Source organism: Meriones unguiculatus, chromosome 7, assembly GCF_030254825.1.
Source record: "Meriones unguiculatus strain TT.TT164.6M chromosome 7, Bangor_MerUng_6.1, whole genome shotgun sequence".
Taxonomy (NCBI): Eukaryota; Metazoa; Chordata; class Mammalia; order Rodentia; family Muridae; genus Meriones; species Meriones unguiculatus.
In genome coordinates this window covers 37,424,153-37,439,262 of record NC_083355.1, presented here as the reverse complement: position 1 = coordinate 37,439,262, position 15,110 = coordinate 37,424,153, and the positions used below count along the sequence as shown (strand labels likewise).

The window sequence follows — 15,110 nt, the reverse complement described above, 5'->3', positions numbered from 1 at the left end:
TGAAGGCCACCTTGTAGGACAAAATCCTCAGTCTTTGGGGTCTGTGCCAACCCCAGGTAGTGTCAGAGCTGAGTTGTAGGACACCTAGCTGGTGTCAGGTGTGCTGAGAGGAATTGAGAGGAAGTGGAGGTTTTTCTTCAAGCGATAAAATAGACATGGTATAAGAATGCTGTCAACCACTTTTAGCTCCTTCCCAGTATGCAGAGCCCCACACCTCCTGCATTTGCCTGGATGCCCCTTCCTTCCTCTGACTGGGTGTCACTCAAGGTCTCCCCACCTCCAAGCCACCCCTGACATTAGCTATCCCAGAGGCTTCGTGGCATGACAGTTAGCATTGTAGGCTTGAGACCAGACATCACGAAGAAGGTGTCCTCTCTGTCACCTGGCTGGCTACAAGCTTATGGGTAGCATCCTTGCCTTCTGAAAGACGGAATTGACTGCTAAGCAGTATGACAGTTGTTAGGCCTGGATCAGGGGACACACACAAGCCCCTTGGCACTAAGGAAGTACTCAGTACAATCTGGAGAGGGCACAAGAGGTCCTGGCCCTCCATCTGACTCTGTCCACTCACCTTTCAGGGGAATGGGGATCAAATCAGGGCCTTTTGTATACTAGGGAAGCACTCCCTGTCACTGTAGCTCTGTTGAAGCCAGTTGCCTCAATTGCATCCTTTAGCATTCAGCACCCATAGAACTTTCCTGCCATGTTTATGTGCCCATTCCCCACACCATGTTAAAGGCGGGACAGATAAGGGGCTCGCTTATTAATCTACTTGCTCAATAAACATGTGAATCTTGAGTTTAGTCTGGTGGAGGAGGCCACTGAAGCTTCTCCAATGAGGAAACAAGAGATAAAGATAATAACTACTAAAGACATGGTAGACATTTGAAGAGGGATTATGCTTCCAGATGGGGGCTAGGCCCTTTCTGTACATTATCTGACTGAGTTCTCAAGTCTATAAAATAGGTTGTGGGTTTGTTTGTTTGTTTACTTTTATAAATGAAGATACTGAGGCTGGGGAAAAAGCTAACATGAAGTCATATATAAGGAGGTTCAGATACAACCCATAAATGGAGATCAACCGGTGCTGAGTTTAAGTATGGTGGAAATATTGCCTTGCTCACAGGCGTGGTCAGATGAAAGGCCAGGGCCTCTGGTCACCTCTTCAGTGCCCTGAACCCCGGAGAGGCCATGTGCTGTCTGAAGTTGGTGGGGAGCCAGCTATGAGACATTTTTGAGGGCGGACAGAGGCCCTCAGGAATCTTACTCTTGCTATTATCGCCCCTTAGGTCTGAGGAAGATCCTGAAGGTGGCGGGGCAGGTTCCAGACCTGCCCTCCTGCCTGCCCATGACCGACAACACCCGCATGCTGGCCTCCATCCTCATCAACAAGCTCTACGACGACCTGCGCTGCGACCCAGAGCGCGATCACTTCCGCAAGATCTGCGAGGAGTATATCACGTGAGTTCCCCACAGCCCCTCGTGGCTGTGTAGCCAGTCACCCCCGCCTTCAACAACTTACAGAAATAATAGCAATTGATTACCCCTCAGTAGGATGGGTATTTGGGTAGCGGGGCAATTGTGGCTTGGGGGTCTCCCATCAAGTCACAGACACTCTGGCCTGGGATGCAGACATCGGAACGGCTTGATGGCTTGACTGGGGTTAGAGGGTATTTCTAGGAGGCCGCACTCACATGGCAGTGTGTGGTGCTGGCTGCTGCTGGAGCTGCAGTTCCCCGAATGGGGAACACCTTGCTCCATCACCACTGAAGAGTCTTTCTGTCTCCTTACATGACCCCCCGCCCCACACTGCTTCAATGCAGCTGTTTGCTAATTCCAGTGATTCTCCAGTCTGTACGGTATCCAGATTTCTGGAACACTACCCATGCTACAGAACCTGTGGTGTGGCTTAGGAAGCTGGTCCTAGGTGGGCAAAGACACCACCTTTCCACTGTGTCCTTTCTCTCCTAGGTAGCACACTGTTCTTATAAAGGGCCAGGGAAGCGATAGTTTAGATTTTGTAAGACAAACTCATTTTTTTTTTTTTTTTAAGAAAAGGTATTACTATGTAGTTGCTGCTGGCCTAGAACTCTATGTAGACCAAGTTGGCCTCAAACCTACAGAGATCAAGTGCCACTGCCTCCTGAGTGCTAGGATGAAAGGTATGAGCCACTATGCCTGGCAAATTCATACATTCCTATCCCCTATGTATCTATTTATTTTTTTCAACTGCCAAATGAAGAACCATCCTGAACTCTCAGGCCTGCCCACTCCCTCCTAGTCCTGTAGTCCTGCTAACCTTGACTTTGGCTCTTCAAGCTCCTCATGGCTGAAGCTACCTATTAGAGCTACTAACTTCAGGAGTCCCTCTGTCCTTGGAGCTTGAGTCTCGGTTCCATAATCCTTAGAAAGAGGTCTAGACCTAAAGGGCTACAGGCAAAACATTTTCAGTGACACACAAGCTCCAGCTAAGTGGGAGATGAAGCTCTGTGAGCAAGCCTTGGTCAGGAGGTGGCTCCCCAAATAAAGGAAAGGGCTGGCAGATACAGGAAGTGCTGTGGTCCGAAGTTCCCATGTAGGTCCTCTGTGTACTTGAGGAATGTATGCTCATAGAGTGTCCTGTCCTGAGTGGTCCATGTCCCTGAGCTCTGCAGAAGGCAGCTTATTGATCCGCTGGGACTACCGGAATAAGGCAGGTGTGAGGAGGCCACTGTGCTCACACCAGTGTCTGTAAGATACGTCCACTGCTTTTAACTCAGGACCCAGGGCCCTGTGTGCACCTGGGTCCCCAATTATGTCCTTGTTTGGCTTTGGTATGGAGACCTAAAATGAACCAGATCGCCAAGCCTATCTGGTTATCCCACTCCTACTTTGGGGTGTCCCCTCACTGTCTCATCTCCTGATAGCCCAAAGTGAACGCTGGCTGCATCCTCACTTGACAAAGGCCACTTGTCAGGTGCCTCGTGGGCCTGTGTGTGGCTGTGGCTATGTGCTGTCGCCCCAGGTTGGGAAGGCTGGAGCTGTTGACTGTTAGCAATCAGCTGTGGTCTCTTATTGGTCCTCACCTCAGCTGAGGGTGCTTTCTCGCCCTTCCCAGTGAAATCAGCGTTTAATGACTTGTCACTCACACCAACTTGAAATGACTCTGTAGAGTGCCCCAGCTCATCAAGGGGGAAGCTTCGGGGTGAGTGCATTGCAGGCCAGTGCAGCCCTCAGTGCTGTTTCCTTCTCTGCCCAATAATTTAACTTCCTGCAGGTCAAGTCCCAAGGTCAGACTGTCCTCCCAGGGGCACGTACCCTGTGGCTAGCCGTGATGTCATGTATCCCTAAGAAGTAACAGTAAGAAGCCAGGCGTGGTGGCACATGCCTGTGATCCCAGCACTTGGGGAGGCAGAGACAGGCAGATCTCTGTTAGTTCAAGGCCATCCTGGTCTACAAAGCGAGTCCAGGACAGCCAAGGCTACACAGAGAAACCCTGTTTCAAAACAAAACAAAACAAAACAAAACAAAACAAAACAACAAAGAAATAACAAAACAACAGTAAATATGCTCTGCATTTATAGACCGAGAAGCTGAGACTCAGAATGGGTCAGTGAATTGCCCAATGTCATATTTGCCTCATGAGTTGAGGCAAATTCTCATCTTCCTCCACATCTGCTCTTTCTGCCCCCTTGGCTGCTTCTCTTGATCATCCTTGTCCTATGTTTCAGGAGCAAGTTTGATCCCCAGGACATGGACAAGAATGTCAATGCCATCCAGACAGTGTCAGGGATCTTGCAGGGGCCCTTTGACCTGGGCAATCAGCTGCTGGGCATGAAAGGCGTGATGGAGATGATGGTGGCGCTCTGTGGCTCGGAGCGCGAGGCAGACCAGCTGGTGGCTGTGGAGGCCCTCATCCACGCCTCCACCAAGCTCAGCCGGGCGACCTTCATCATCACCAACGGTGTGTCGCTTCTCAAGCAGATCTACAAGACCACAAAGAATGAGAAGATCAAGATCCGCACCCTGGTGGTGAGTGGGCTGGGTGCCGAGTGCCAGGAATACCAGGATGAACGAGACATGGCCCCATCCTTGGGGTGTGTGTGTGTGGTCTTAGGGTTACTATTGCCGTGATGAAACACCATGACAGAAAAGCAAGTTAGGGAGGTTTTAAGTATGAGGGTTCATTCACCTTACACTTCCATATCATTGAAGGAAGTCAAGAAAGGAACTCCAACAGGGCAGGAACCTGGATGGCCCCAGCCCAGGGATAGTGCCACCCACAATGGGCTGGGCCCTCCCCCACTAATCACTGATTAAGAAAATGCCTTATAGCTGGGTCTCATGGAGGCGTTTTTCTCAGTTGAGGCTCCTTTCTTTCTGATGACTCTGGCTTGTGTCAAGTTGACATAAAACCAGTCAGTACATGGGGTCATGTCCCAGGGACCCCTCAGGTCTACCCTGCAGACAGAGTGATAGTTAGGGCTGTGGGAACAGAGAGTGAGGAGGGTAACCGGGCTGGCCTTGAACTCACAGGGATTCACCTGCCTCCTGAGTGCTGTGGATAAACTCTTGCACCATCACACCTGACCCTCTTCTGCAGTGGCATGATGGCTTTTCTGCTCCAGAGGACACTGCTCTTTTCCTGACAAGAGTCTATTCCCCCACCCCACCCCTGGGTTGGATTTTGAAGGTCTGAATATGTTGCCCACACGATGTGACTTCTTCGCCTTCTCATGCCTTCTCCAGGGCTCTCACAGTGGCTTCAGATATTTAGTGTTATTCTTTTGTGCAGACTTTTCAGAACATCGAAGAGGTCAAAATGGCGAGGACCTGGGGCTTTGTGGGGTGTCCTCCCTAACCTAGGGCATTGAGGAAGGCATCTCAGGAGAGGTGGCATGACACAGAGGTGTGTCCAGGCAGAGAAAAGGGGACAGTGTTGACCACAGGGCCACAGGGCCTGACTCGGGCCTCAGTGTTGCTGATTCTTTCGTGTCCCTTCTCCACAGGGGCTCTGCAAACTTGGCTCAGCTGGGGGCTCAGACTATGGCCTCAGACAGTTTGCTGAAGGGTCAACGGAGAAGCTGGCCAAGCAGTGTCGAAAGTAAGAGTTACGCCTCCTGGACCCTCTGCTTCCTCCTGGGTCTCTATGAGGGGTTTCTGGGGGTGTGCTTCAGCGATGTCAGGTGGGAAAAGACCCCCCTCTCTTTCCTGAACCCGAGTGTCTCTTTGCCAGAGCCCGGCCTCCTTCTCCATTGGTTTCCCCACTCCTCTACTTCCAGGTGGCTGTGCAACACTGCCATAGACACCCGGACGCGGCGATGGGCTGTGGAGGGCCTGGCCTACCTCACGCTGGATGCCGACGTGAAGGACGACTTTGTCCAGGACATCCCTGCTCTGCAGGCCATGTTCGAGTTGGCCAAGGCAAGAGTGGTTCAGATCTCTAAGCTCAGGAGGGGTGCCTGGCCCTGGTGCTCAGGGCTCAGCCGGCTCCACCCTTCCCGGTGGAGCTGGGTTGGCTCTTTCATTGGATGGGCCTCATCTTGCCTGCTTGTAGGACTCAAGGACTCTGTCCTGTCAAGGTGACAGGACAACATGCCTAGGCAGTGAGACCCTGAGGTCCCACACAGTGCCTGGACTCTTCTGGAAGTGTGGGAGGGGGTCCACTAGGACCAGCTTAGAGGTTTCCACAGATCTACCACTCCAGTGACTCCTTTCTGTTTCTTCCTGACCCTGGGACCTTCAGACCAGTGACAAGACCATCCTGTACTCCGTGGCCAACACCCTGGTAAACTGCACCAACAGTTACGATGTCAAAGAGGTAGTCCCTGAGCTGGTGCAGCTGGCCAAGTTCTCCAAGCAACATGTGCCAGAGGAGCACCCCAAGGTGGGTACAGGGCAGCTCAGGCAAGGAGCTGTGTGGTCAGCCTCCCCCCCCCCCCATGTGGGATGCATTGTGCTGCTTGAGGATGACAAGAATAGATTTTCCCCACTAGGTGGCGCTCATGATCTCTGCCTTTTAATTTTCTGACTGTGGGGGTGGGGGAACTGGCTGACAATTTTTTAATCTGATTGAACAGACCTAGATAAAAATTTTGCAACATTTGTCACTGATTTCGTGGACACCCATCTATTGTTTCATGCTTTCATATTATAAACTTTTGATTTTCTGGGATATCTGGACTTAGGGACAGGAATGCCAGGTAGGAACAGAAGAGGAACACAGGTTCTTGGTCAAATGTCACAAAAATCGTAATACAGGGGTATTATGGTGATGACCCTCACACAAGGATATGTGTTTGTGTGTCATTTGCATAGGAGCGGATACGGAAAAATACTCTCAGCTAGTGAGATTGTTTGGATTTTAGGAAATGATACATGTCATACCTGTGTTACAAAATGGAATGTGGACAGAAGAGAGGACTTAGCCAGGCCATGACGCCATCTTCACAGAACTTCTGCTGGCCCTCACAGAAAGCCCTTTTCTCATTCTTTCTCCCCTCCATAGCCACAGTCAGAACCTGATCGTGTCGCCTTGTGCCAGACACTGGGAGCGTACTCATGTCGCCAGCTCATTCTCTTTATGGTTTTCACTTCTTTAGGATGTAGGACTGGACTCAGTGTCTCATGCATGCCGAGCAGGCACTCTACCACTGAGCTGCATTGCCAGGCCTCCACTGCCTTTTACACACAGGGTTGTGTTTCATCCAGGCAGGGATGTAGCGCACACACACGCCCCACTGATGTATGTGAGGCTTAAGCACGCTTCCAGAGATTATGCACCATGCCCCTGTCCTGTCCACTCTCCACTCTGATGACCTGTTGGAATGACTCAACCCGGGGCTGACAACTGGCCCCTTCCCCATGTCCATCCATTTGTCTCCTCCAGGACAAGAAGGACTTTGTAGATATGCGGGTGAAACGGCTCCTGAAGGCGGGCGTCATATCCGCCCTGGCCTGCATGGTGAAGGCAGACAGTGCTATCCTCACAGACCAGACCAAGGAGCTGCTGGCCAGGTACAGCCAGGGTGGGCTGGGGAGACTGGAAGGCGGGAGGCTGGGTGGAGGGATTCTAATAGTGGGGACTAAGCCAGGGGATCAAGAGGACGTGGAGAAGAGCTGTGACAAGGCTCTCCAACTGGTCACCACAGTTGGAGTTTTGCATGTGGAGGTGACCACTGTCCCTTTCAGCTACCTTTTCCTCAGAGATGGAGGGTAAAGTGGAGAGGGAGGCAGGCAGCTCTTAGTTACAGCACAGTGGGTAAATTCCATGACAGGGAAGGCCAGAGGGCTGCCTGGAGTCCAGGCAATAAATAGGTCCCAACCACCCAGACTAGAAGGTAAATGGATAGCATCAGGAAGGCCTCCTGGTAGGGGTGATAGGTCAACAGAGTCCTGAAGGAAGAAAGTGAGCCAGCCAACAGCAGGAAGGGGAAGGGTTCCAGGACAGAAGGAGCAGCGTCCACAAAGGTAGCGAGGATTGAGAGGTAAAGAGTGTAGTTTGGTTTCTCCTGTGGTATGTCCTAGGAGTTATGAATAGTGGTGGTATTTGATGGGAGGTGGGCCAGACTATAAGGGTAGACAAGGAGAGTTTCTCCTGGCTTGGGGGCAACAGGAAGCTGTTGGGTGTCTCCAGAAATAGGAATTGGATGTCTCCTTGAACCTTGCCTGGTCTTATTTCCTCCCCCACCACTTATGTCCAAAACACTGTGCTTTAAAGGTGGTGCATTCCAGACAAGGGCATGCAGCGTGCCTTTCTAGGTGTCTGTTGTTGTGCTGGGGTTTCCTGGCTCTGACTGCTTGTCTGTGATTCCTGGGAATGTGGTAGAGGAACAGTGAATATTCATTCTCCCTTATCGTTGGCTCTGCAGGGTGTTCCTGGCACTCTGTGACAACCCAAAGGACCGGGGCACCATTGTAGCTCAAGGTGGTGGCAAGGTAATTAGGCAAGATGAGGTCTTTGATGCCCTAGAAGGTGATCCACTGGGAAGGACATAGTGTGTGTGTGTGTGTGTGTGTGTGTGTGTGTGTGTGCGCATGCCTGTGCCTGTACATACACATGTACATATATGAGTCCCTCTTGTCTCACTCCAGAATCGTGTTTTACACCACCCTAACTTCCTCAAATACACTCAGTTATCTGAACCATCTAATTCACGGACCAAACTTGGTCCTTCTTGATTTGATGATGTCATGGTATCTACTTTGGAATCCCACTCACATTCCCTGGTGTGCCGGCTGGAAGGCAGACCACGGGCTTCTCCACAGAAGTCAAGACTTCTCTTGCAGTGGGAGTTTGCTCTTCTTCTTTTTAGCTGTGCAAACCTGGGCACATTACTCTCTCTCTCTCTCTCTCTGAATTATAATTTCATCCTCTGAAAAATGGGGAAGAATCACAGTTTTACTTTTCAGATAGTTGTGGGAAGTAGAAGAGATATATGCAATTTATAATAGCTGCTCCAAAAATGGTGTCTGTTAGGGTTAAATTTAGCTTGGGCAAAATGTAAAAAACATAGTTACTATTTATCATTTTTATCATCATCATCATCATCATCATCATCATCATCATCATCATTAGAGACTGGGTCTCACCACAGCTTGGCTAGCTAAGTCCTTGCATGTATGTAATCCAGGCTGGCTTGAAATTGTAATCTTTGTGCTTTATCCTCCTGCATGATGAGATTTTAGGCCCGCGCACCACACCTAGTAAAAGTCAATCTATTGATTATTTGTTGCGATACAGAGGGAGGAGTGAAGGTAGTCATTATCACCTTAATAGTCACTGGGAACCTTGACAAGTATTTAATTGTTTTATACAGTGTTTGGGTTAGTCAGACCTTGTCTTTGTGACAAATATCTGAGATGGCAACATTAGAGGAAGAAAGATTGGTTTGGGTTAATGTTCTTAGAGGTTCCGGTCCATGATTGGCTTACTGTGGGTCAGTCACACGGCAGAACCTCATGGTGACGAAGTGTGAAGCCAAGCATAGTTGCTCCTTTCATGAGTCAGGAAGGAGTGGGAGCAAAGAGAGGAAAAGGGGAAGGGAGGGAGAAAAGATGAGAGGAAGGGAGAAAAACAGGACACACCCTTTACATTCACACTCCAGTGACGTACTCCCTCCCATCAGGCCTTTCCTCCCAATAGCTGTGAGTTCATCAATGGATTAATGGGAGGATTAGCTCGGATGCCTCAGGGTCTAGTCACTTTCCCATCGCACTGACAGCTGGAGGCCAATCCTTGCACCCATGAACCTTTGAGACTTTGACTAAATAGGAACAGTGCTCTGGAGCTGATTATGCTGTGCATCTCTGATGAGACAGACAGGCAGACAGACAGACAGACAGGCAGACAAGGGCAGCTGGAGCCAGAGGAAAGAGATGCCTCTGGATGTCTGTTGCTGGCTACTGACTGTGATCTCTCTTGCAGGCCCTGATCCCTCTGGCTTTGGAGGGCACAGATGTTGGCAAGGTGAAGGCAGCTCACGCGCTAGCCAAGATTGCTGCTGTCTCCAATCCAGACATTGCCTTCCCTGGGGAGCGGGTGGGTATTTGAGAAGCAAGGATGATAAAAGCATCACCATTGCTCTTAGGGCCCAGTTTCCTCCTATCCTCTGCTAAGAAAGAGGTCGTGGTGCTGTCACAGGGAGGATAATGAATCAGAGATTCCTGGAGATCAGGCCTGGCTCTACCTTTCATGAGCATAGCTGTCCTCCCAGAAACCCAGCCGCCTCATCTGCACAGTGAAAGGGAGCAACCTAGCCCAATCTCAGGATCCCAGATTAAACAGAGTGTGGGAAAGACAGGGCTTTGGAAATGTAAAGTGTCAGAGGCAAGACACAGGCAAATACCCGTGTTTCACCTGACCCGTGTCTTCCCCGCAGGTGTATGAGGTAGTACGGCCCCTCGTGCGTCTCCTGGACACACAGAGGGATGGCCTTCAGAACTACGAGGCTCTCCTAGGACTCACTAACCTGTCTGGGCGCAGTGACAAACTCAGGTAAGGGTGGGGCAGGTGGGGAGGGCAGCGGGACATAAAAGTGTCTGTTGAGCATTTGGGTGAAACTTTGTACGTACTGACCCTTCTGCTCGGATGACAGCATCAAAGACCAAACAAGGGTAGGAGGAGTTTGAGCGGGTCCCCTGTGAAAGCACACAGGGATTGGGTAAAGCCAATGTCACAAAGGCACTGCCTCCTAAAGCAGGCAGGAGCAGCCAGGCATACGGAAGGGTTAATAGGAAGCAGAGGGATGGCAGACTGTATTGTGTTATGGTCTTAAGTGGCAGACAACCTGGCCTGACTGGTTCCCCCATGAAGGAAGTGTACCAACTCACGCAATTAAGTTTGGGATAAACCAGTCAGGTGTGGTTTGATGGAGAGATTACAAAGTTACTGGCCAGCCAGTGCCCTCCTCTCTCCTCCCCTCTGTTGTCTTAACTTTCAGGAAGACGTTTTCTCCTCTGTCAGGGTCACAGGGTAGCTTTCATCCTCACGAGCAGAGGAAAAAGGGAGAGAGTTTCCTTGTCCAATAATAATAAAGGGGGCCCTCCAGTGGGGTGACACATTCATGCCAGAGCCCATTGCTATACCTGGGGGACAATTGTCATGTCAGTTAGCTTATATCCATCGGTGCCTCTTCTGGAGGTGGGCTCAGTACAGGCTGAGGACGTGAGAGGGACCTCATGAAGATGGAGGAAGGACCCTGCATGACCTTCACGTGCTCACTGTTGAGGGCTCAAGGTCCATTCTTCCTCAACCTTCCCTTCCACTCCAGGCAGAAGATTTTCAAGGAGAAGGCCTTGCCAGACATCGAGAACTACATGTTTGAAAACCATGACCAGCTGCGGCAGGCAGCCACTGAGTGCATGTGTAACATGGTGATCAATAAAGAAGTAAGGCCAGGGCTCCAGAGGGATGGGGTGACCAGGGTGTGATTGCCACGCTTGGAACGAGGCCAGGGCCCTCAGATGGTATAACACAGAGAGAACCCAGTAGTCCCCAGAGCACATGGAGGCCCTCTAGGAGTCCGAAGGAAACATTTTCATAGCGTAATATCCCAAGCTGAGTCTTGGTCTGGGTGAGGTGGAAGGTACCATTTCCCTCAGTTAATGAAGCTTAAATAACGTTGGAGGTCAAGAGAGGCCAGAGCACCTGTAGTCACTAAAGATCCACAGGACAGGGAAGAAGTGCTACTCACTGTGAATGTCATCAGGTCCGTGGAACCCACACTGACCTCTGCTGACCATTGGATAATCGTAGGATATAAAAAGAACACGAATTGGGGGCATACCATAAGGCTTCATAGTGAAGAAACAGGACAAATTATGACTCTCTCATGACTGTCTCATTCTCATGGTGACACCTTGCTTACATGGTACATCGGTGCCAGATCTGAGACACTTCTGGGCGTGAGCCCTCATGCAAGGGACAGTGTGGGCCTGAGATTCTTCACCTCTAGGCCCAATTCAGTTTTTAGATCCTCCCCCGCTACTGTGTCTTTCACTGATGTATCTTGTGGGGCATCTTTCACTGAGTCCCACCCCTGCCTGGAACAGGTTCAGGAGAGGTTCCTGGCTGATGGGAATGACCGACTGAAGCTGGTGGTCCTGCTCTGTGGGGAGGATGATGACAAACTGCAGAGTGCAGCGGCTGGAGCCCTGGCCATGCTGACCGCAGCACACAAGAAACTATGCCTCAAGATGACGCAGGTGGTAAGAGCAGGCAGGGGACAGGAGAGAGCTGATGTAGAATCTCCCAACCCTCAGCCCATGCTGCCCCAGGTCATTTAGGGACATTGGGCAGCAGGGCAAACTTTCCCAGCCGGGAGTTGGTTCCCAACACCTAAAGAGAGGAGACTGTGCCTATTGGCCATTACTACCACAGTCTGGACTTCCAACTACATTAGCTAAAGTCCTCTCACCACAGTGTGTCCCAATGCCTTTGCACGTGCGCATAACTCCTACTGAAGAATGGTAGTAACATGATGCACATCAGTGCTGAGGAGGCTCATGAGTTCCTCAGTGAAGTGTGGAAGGGGTTGGGACACTGCAGGAAGCTGGTGGTGATTTGGCAAAGAGGCTGTAGGTTTCCTGCCATGGACAAGATGACCGGCTGTCATGGTGAGACTGGCCACCTAAGCAACTGTAATGGGAATAATGTGTCAGTCTCAAGCATGAAACTGTTTTCATCTCACCACACAGAGCCTAGCTCAAGGGCATTCATCTCCACTGAAGTGAAAAGGTCAGCTCAGTTCAAACATACTTCCATCTGGGGTAGAGGTTGGCTCCTTTCCATGGTCAACTGAGGTGTGTGTGTGTATGTGTGTTTTCTCTGAGTTCCATGTAAGCTCTTTTGTCCTACCATTGGAGGTCTCTGCTGAGTACTGTTCATCCTGTGTGGACTTTGGACTTCAGTCTCTTTTGCTATGGCAAGCTCCTCAAAACTGTGATGATTTTAAGCATCACCCAATGGAGACAGAAGAACAGTTTCCCTTGGTATTGTGATTCAATACATTGGGATTTGGTGGGGGAGATTGCTGGCTTGGGGACCACACTTAGAAACCATTATTCTAGAGTTGCTTCTCCTGGAGTAACTAGAGCCCAGTGGGCACATGGTCAACCAGGACACTTTGGTGACTCTTTGCACTTCTCATAAGAGGGATGCCGTCCTGAGAGGATGTATATATGACAAATCCCCAAATCATATCATTTAATATTTCCAGTCACCCTGGAACCTAGGGGACTATTATCTCCTCATTTTTCCATTGGGAAACAAGTTTGGAAATGTCGCTAGCAGAAGAGCAGTGACAGATGAGGAGGCTCTTGAGGCACATAACTTAGGAGAGGCCATGCAGATGGCAAGTGCTGAATGTGGCCTGAGGGCTACTCTCTCTGGATCCAAACTCATACAGACGATGTTTCTTCTACTCTGCCACCTCATGTGTACCTGTCCAATGCCAGGAGTCAGCTCCCGGCTCTGCCACCAGCCTCCTCACTGTCTTCTAGGGTGATGAGGGTGGCCGAGCACTCATACACAGCAGCCAACTGTCCTCATGGTTGTGGATGGTGGATGGAGAAGGAGCGAGAGAATTTGCCTCAGAGTCTCGTGTTTGGTCCAGTTGAAGCCAATGGTGGAGAGCATGCCTGCGTGCCTGGAGCTCTTGGCTCAAAGGGCATCTGGCTTGATAGAAGCGAGCATTATCTGTGCTCTCGACATGAGGACTCTTTCCTTAGTGTTCTGTGTCTTCATTCTGCTGAGATGTTCAGTGGGCCTGTTTCTGTTTCTCGAGGTGCTTAAAAAAATAGATGGATGGGGTGGGGAGACAGTTCAGTGGATAAAGTATTTGTTATGCAAGCAGGAGGACCAGAGTTTGGGTTCCTCGCAACCATGTAAAAGCCAAGCAGGCACTGTGGATGCTTGCAGTCCAGGGACAAACTGGCTAACTAATGCAGCTGATCCCTGAGCTCTGGGTTCAGCTGAGAGATGCTACCTCGCCAAATAAAAGTGGAGTGTGATCGAAGAAGACACCTGACACCAATTCCAGGTCTCCAAACACATGCACAAGCATGCGCATGTATACCTGCATATATGTGCATCTGCACACATGTGAACATGCCTACATAAATGTACACCACCCACACAAGCACAGGGAGAATGAATAAGTGGACTAATGGATAGATGGATGGATGGATGGATGGATGGATGGATGGATGAGGTTGTTAGTCTAATTTAGTCCATCACTATTTGCGGATATGTGGTCATAATCAAGTTATTTAGCTGCGGGCATGGCTGACACTTTTCCTTTCTCTTGTCAGATCTTTTCTCGGCATCCCCACTGACTCCTTAAATCCTTCCCTACCCTTTCCCACTCTGCAGACAACCCAGTGGCTGGAGATCCTACAGCGGCTTTGTCTGCACGACCAGCTGTCAGTGCAGCACCGTGGCCTGGTCATTGCCTACAACCTGCTATCGGCGGATGCAGAGCTGGCCAGGAAGCTGGTGGAGAGTGAGCTGCTAGAGATCCTGACCGTGGTGGGAAAGCAGGAGCCGGATGAGAAGAAGGCAGCTGTGGTCCAGACAGCCCGGGAATGTCTTATCAAGTGCATGGATTACGGCTTCATTAAGCCGGTGTCATAGAGTGGTCCGTAGGAGTGCTGGGGTTGGTCCTGATCTGTGAAGGGTCTTGAGCTGTCAGTTCAGTTAAGGATTGCAGCAGTGGCAATGAAGTCCCATTGCAAAGGAAACACTTGGTTTGTCTCCTTGGTCCTGGGAACATTTAGCGTTCCTCTGGTTGCCTTACTTCCTGCCTTCCTAAATTTGTCATGTCCTGGAAATTTCTAGAGTAACTTCTCTCTGTGATAAGGAAACAAGGAGGACAATTCTGCCTGTCTCTGTTCTGAAGGCCAGATAATGGGCTGTAGACTGGTTTTTGTTTTGTATTTTAAAAAGTTGTGTAGTGGCAAGGCAGGAAATAACAGGTATGTGCCCATAAAGGTCAATGTTGTCATTCAATTTGGATGCTGATCTTTGCTATTTTTCATGACCTCTCTCCCATACATTGAAACCATGTGCCTCAATTACATGTGTCCAGTCTAAGCCCCATGCCCACTCCTGTCACCCAACTTCAACAGTAACACAATTTATGGTCACAGTGGGACATGGTTTGTTTCTGAAAGTCTTTCATGCAAGATGCATATGATGACCGTCAATAAGACCAACTCAAAGTCCTCTAGGCAATACATAAATAAACATTAATATGTTAGTTACCCAGGGAAAGGCATGACATTGCTAGACTCAGCTCAGCACAGTGTCATTACCAGCATTATTCTGTGGATGTGTGTTTTTCTTCCTCTTAGTTCCACATTGACCTCATTTTGTGGTGAGTTCTCTGCGAGTGCTAGGAAAAGCAGACACCAGCAGCCCTGGCCTTACGTAGTTGTTATGGTTCATGGTGGAAGAGAAGAGAAAGGACCAGTAGCTTAGCATATCTCCACAGACAACAGACTGAGTAGGGTTAGTAAGAAATATGTCTCACCGCACAAGAGTGTACTTTGGACAAATAAAAAAAAGAAGTATATATTCTGTGTCTTATGCTTAGGCACAGAAGAAATGTACACTTGTGGAGATCTGTTTC

General features: G+C 49.9%; 1 protein-coding gene across 1 annotated transcript in view; it reads left to right on the top strand.

Moving 5' to 3' along the window:
- The window catches only part of Unc45b (unc-45 myosin chaperone B), a 28,740-nt gene extending 13,765 nt beyond the window's left edge, over positions 1 to 14,975 (top strand). The window contains exons 9-20 of the mRNA XM_060388414.1: positions 1,290 to 1,461; positions 3,711 to 4,011; positions 4,989 to 5,083; positions 5,262 to 5,409; positions 5,726 to 5,866; positions 6,869 to 6,996; positions 7,851 to 7,917; positions 9,407 to 9,520; positions 9,861 to 9,976; positions 10,752 to 10,869; positions 11,533 to 11,688; positions 13,853 to 14,975. Coding sequence (XP_060244397.1) covers positions 1,290 to 1,461; positions 3,711 to 4,011; positions 4,989 to 5,083; positions 5,262 to 5,409; positions 5,726 to 5,866; positions 6,869 to 6,996; positions 7,851 to 7,917; positions 9,407 to 9,520; positions 9,861 to 9,976; positions 10,752 to 10,869; positions 11,533 to 11,688; positions 13,853 to 14,113 — 1,817 coding nt within the window. The 3' untranslated portion in view covers positions 14,114 to 14,975. The remainder of the gene's footprint in view (positions 1 to 1,289; positions 1,462 to 3,710; positions 4,012 to 4,988; positions 5,084 to 5,261; positions 5,410 to 5,725; positions 5,867 to 6,868; positions 6,997 to 7,850; positions 7,918 to 9,406; positions 9,521 to 9,860; positions 9,977 to 10,751; positions 10,870 to 11,532; positions 11,689 to 13,852) is intronic.
- The last annotated feature ends 135 nt before the right edge of the window (positions 14,976 to 15,110 follow it).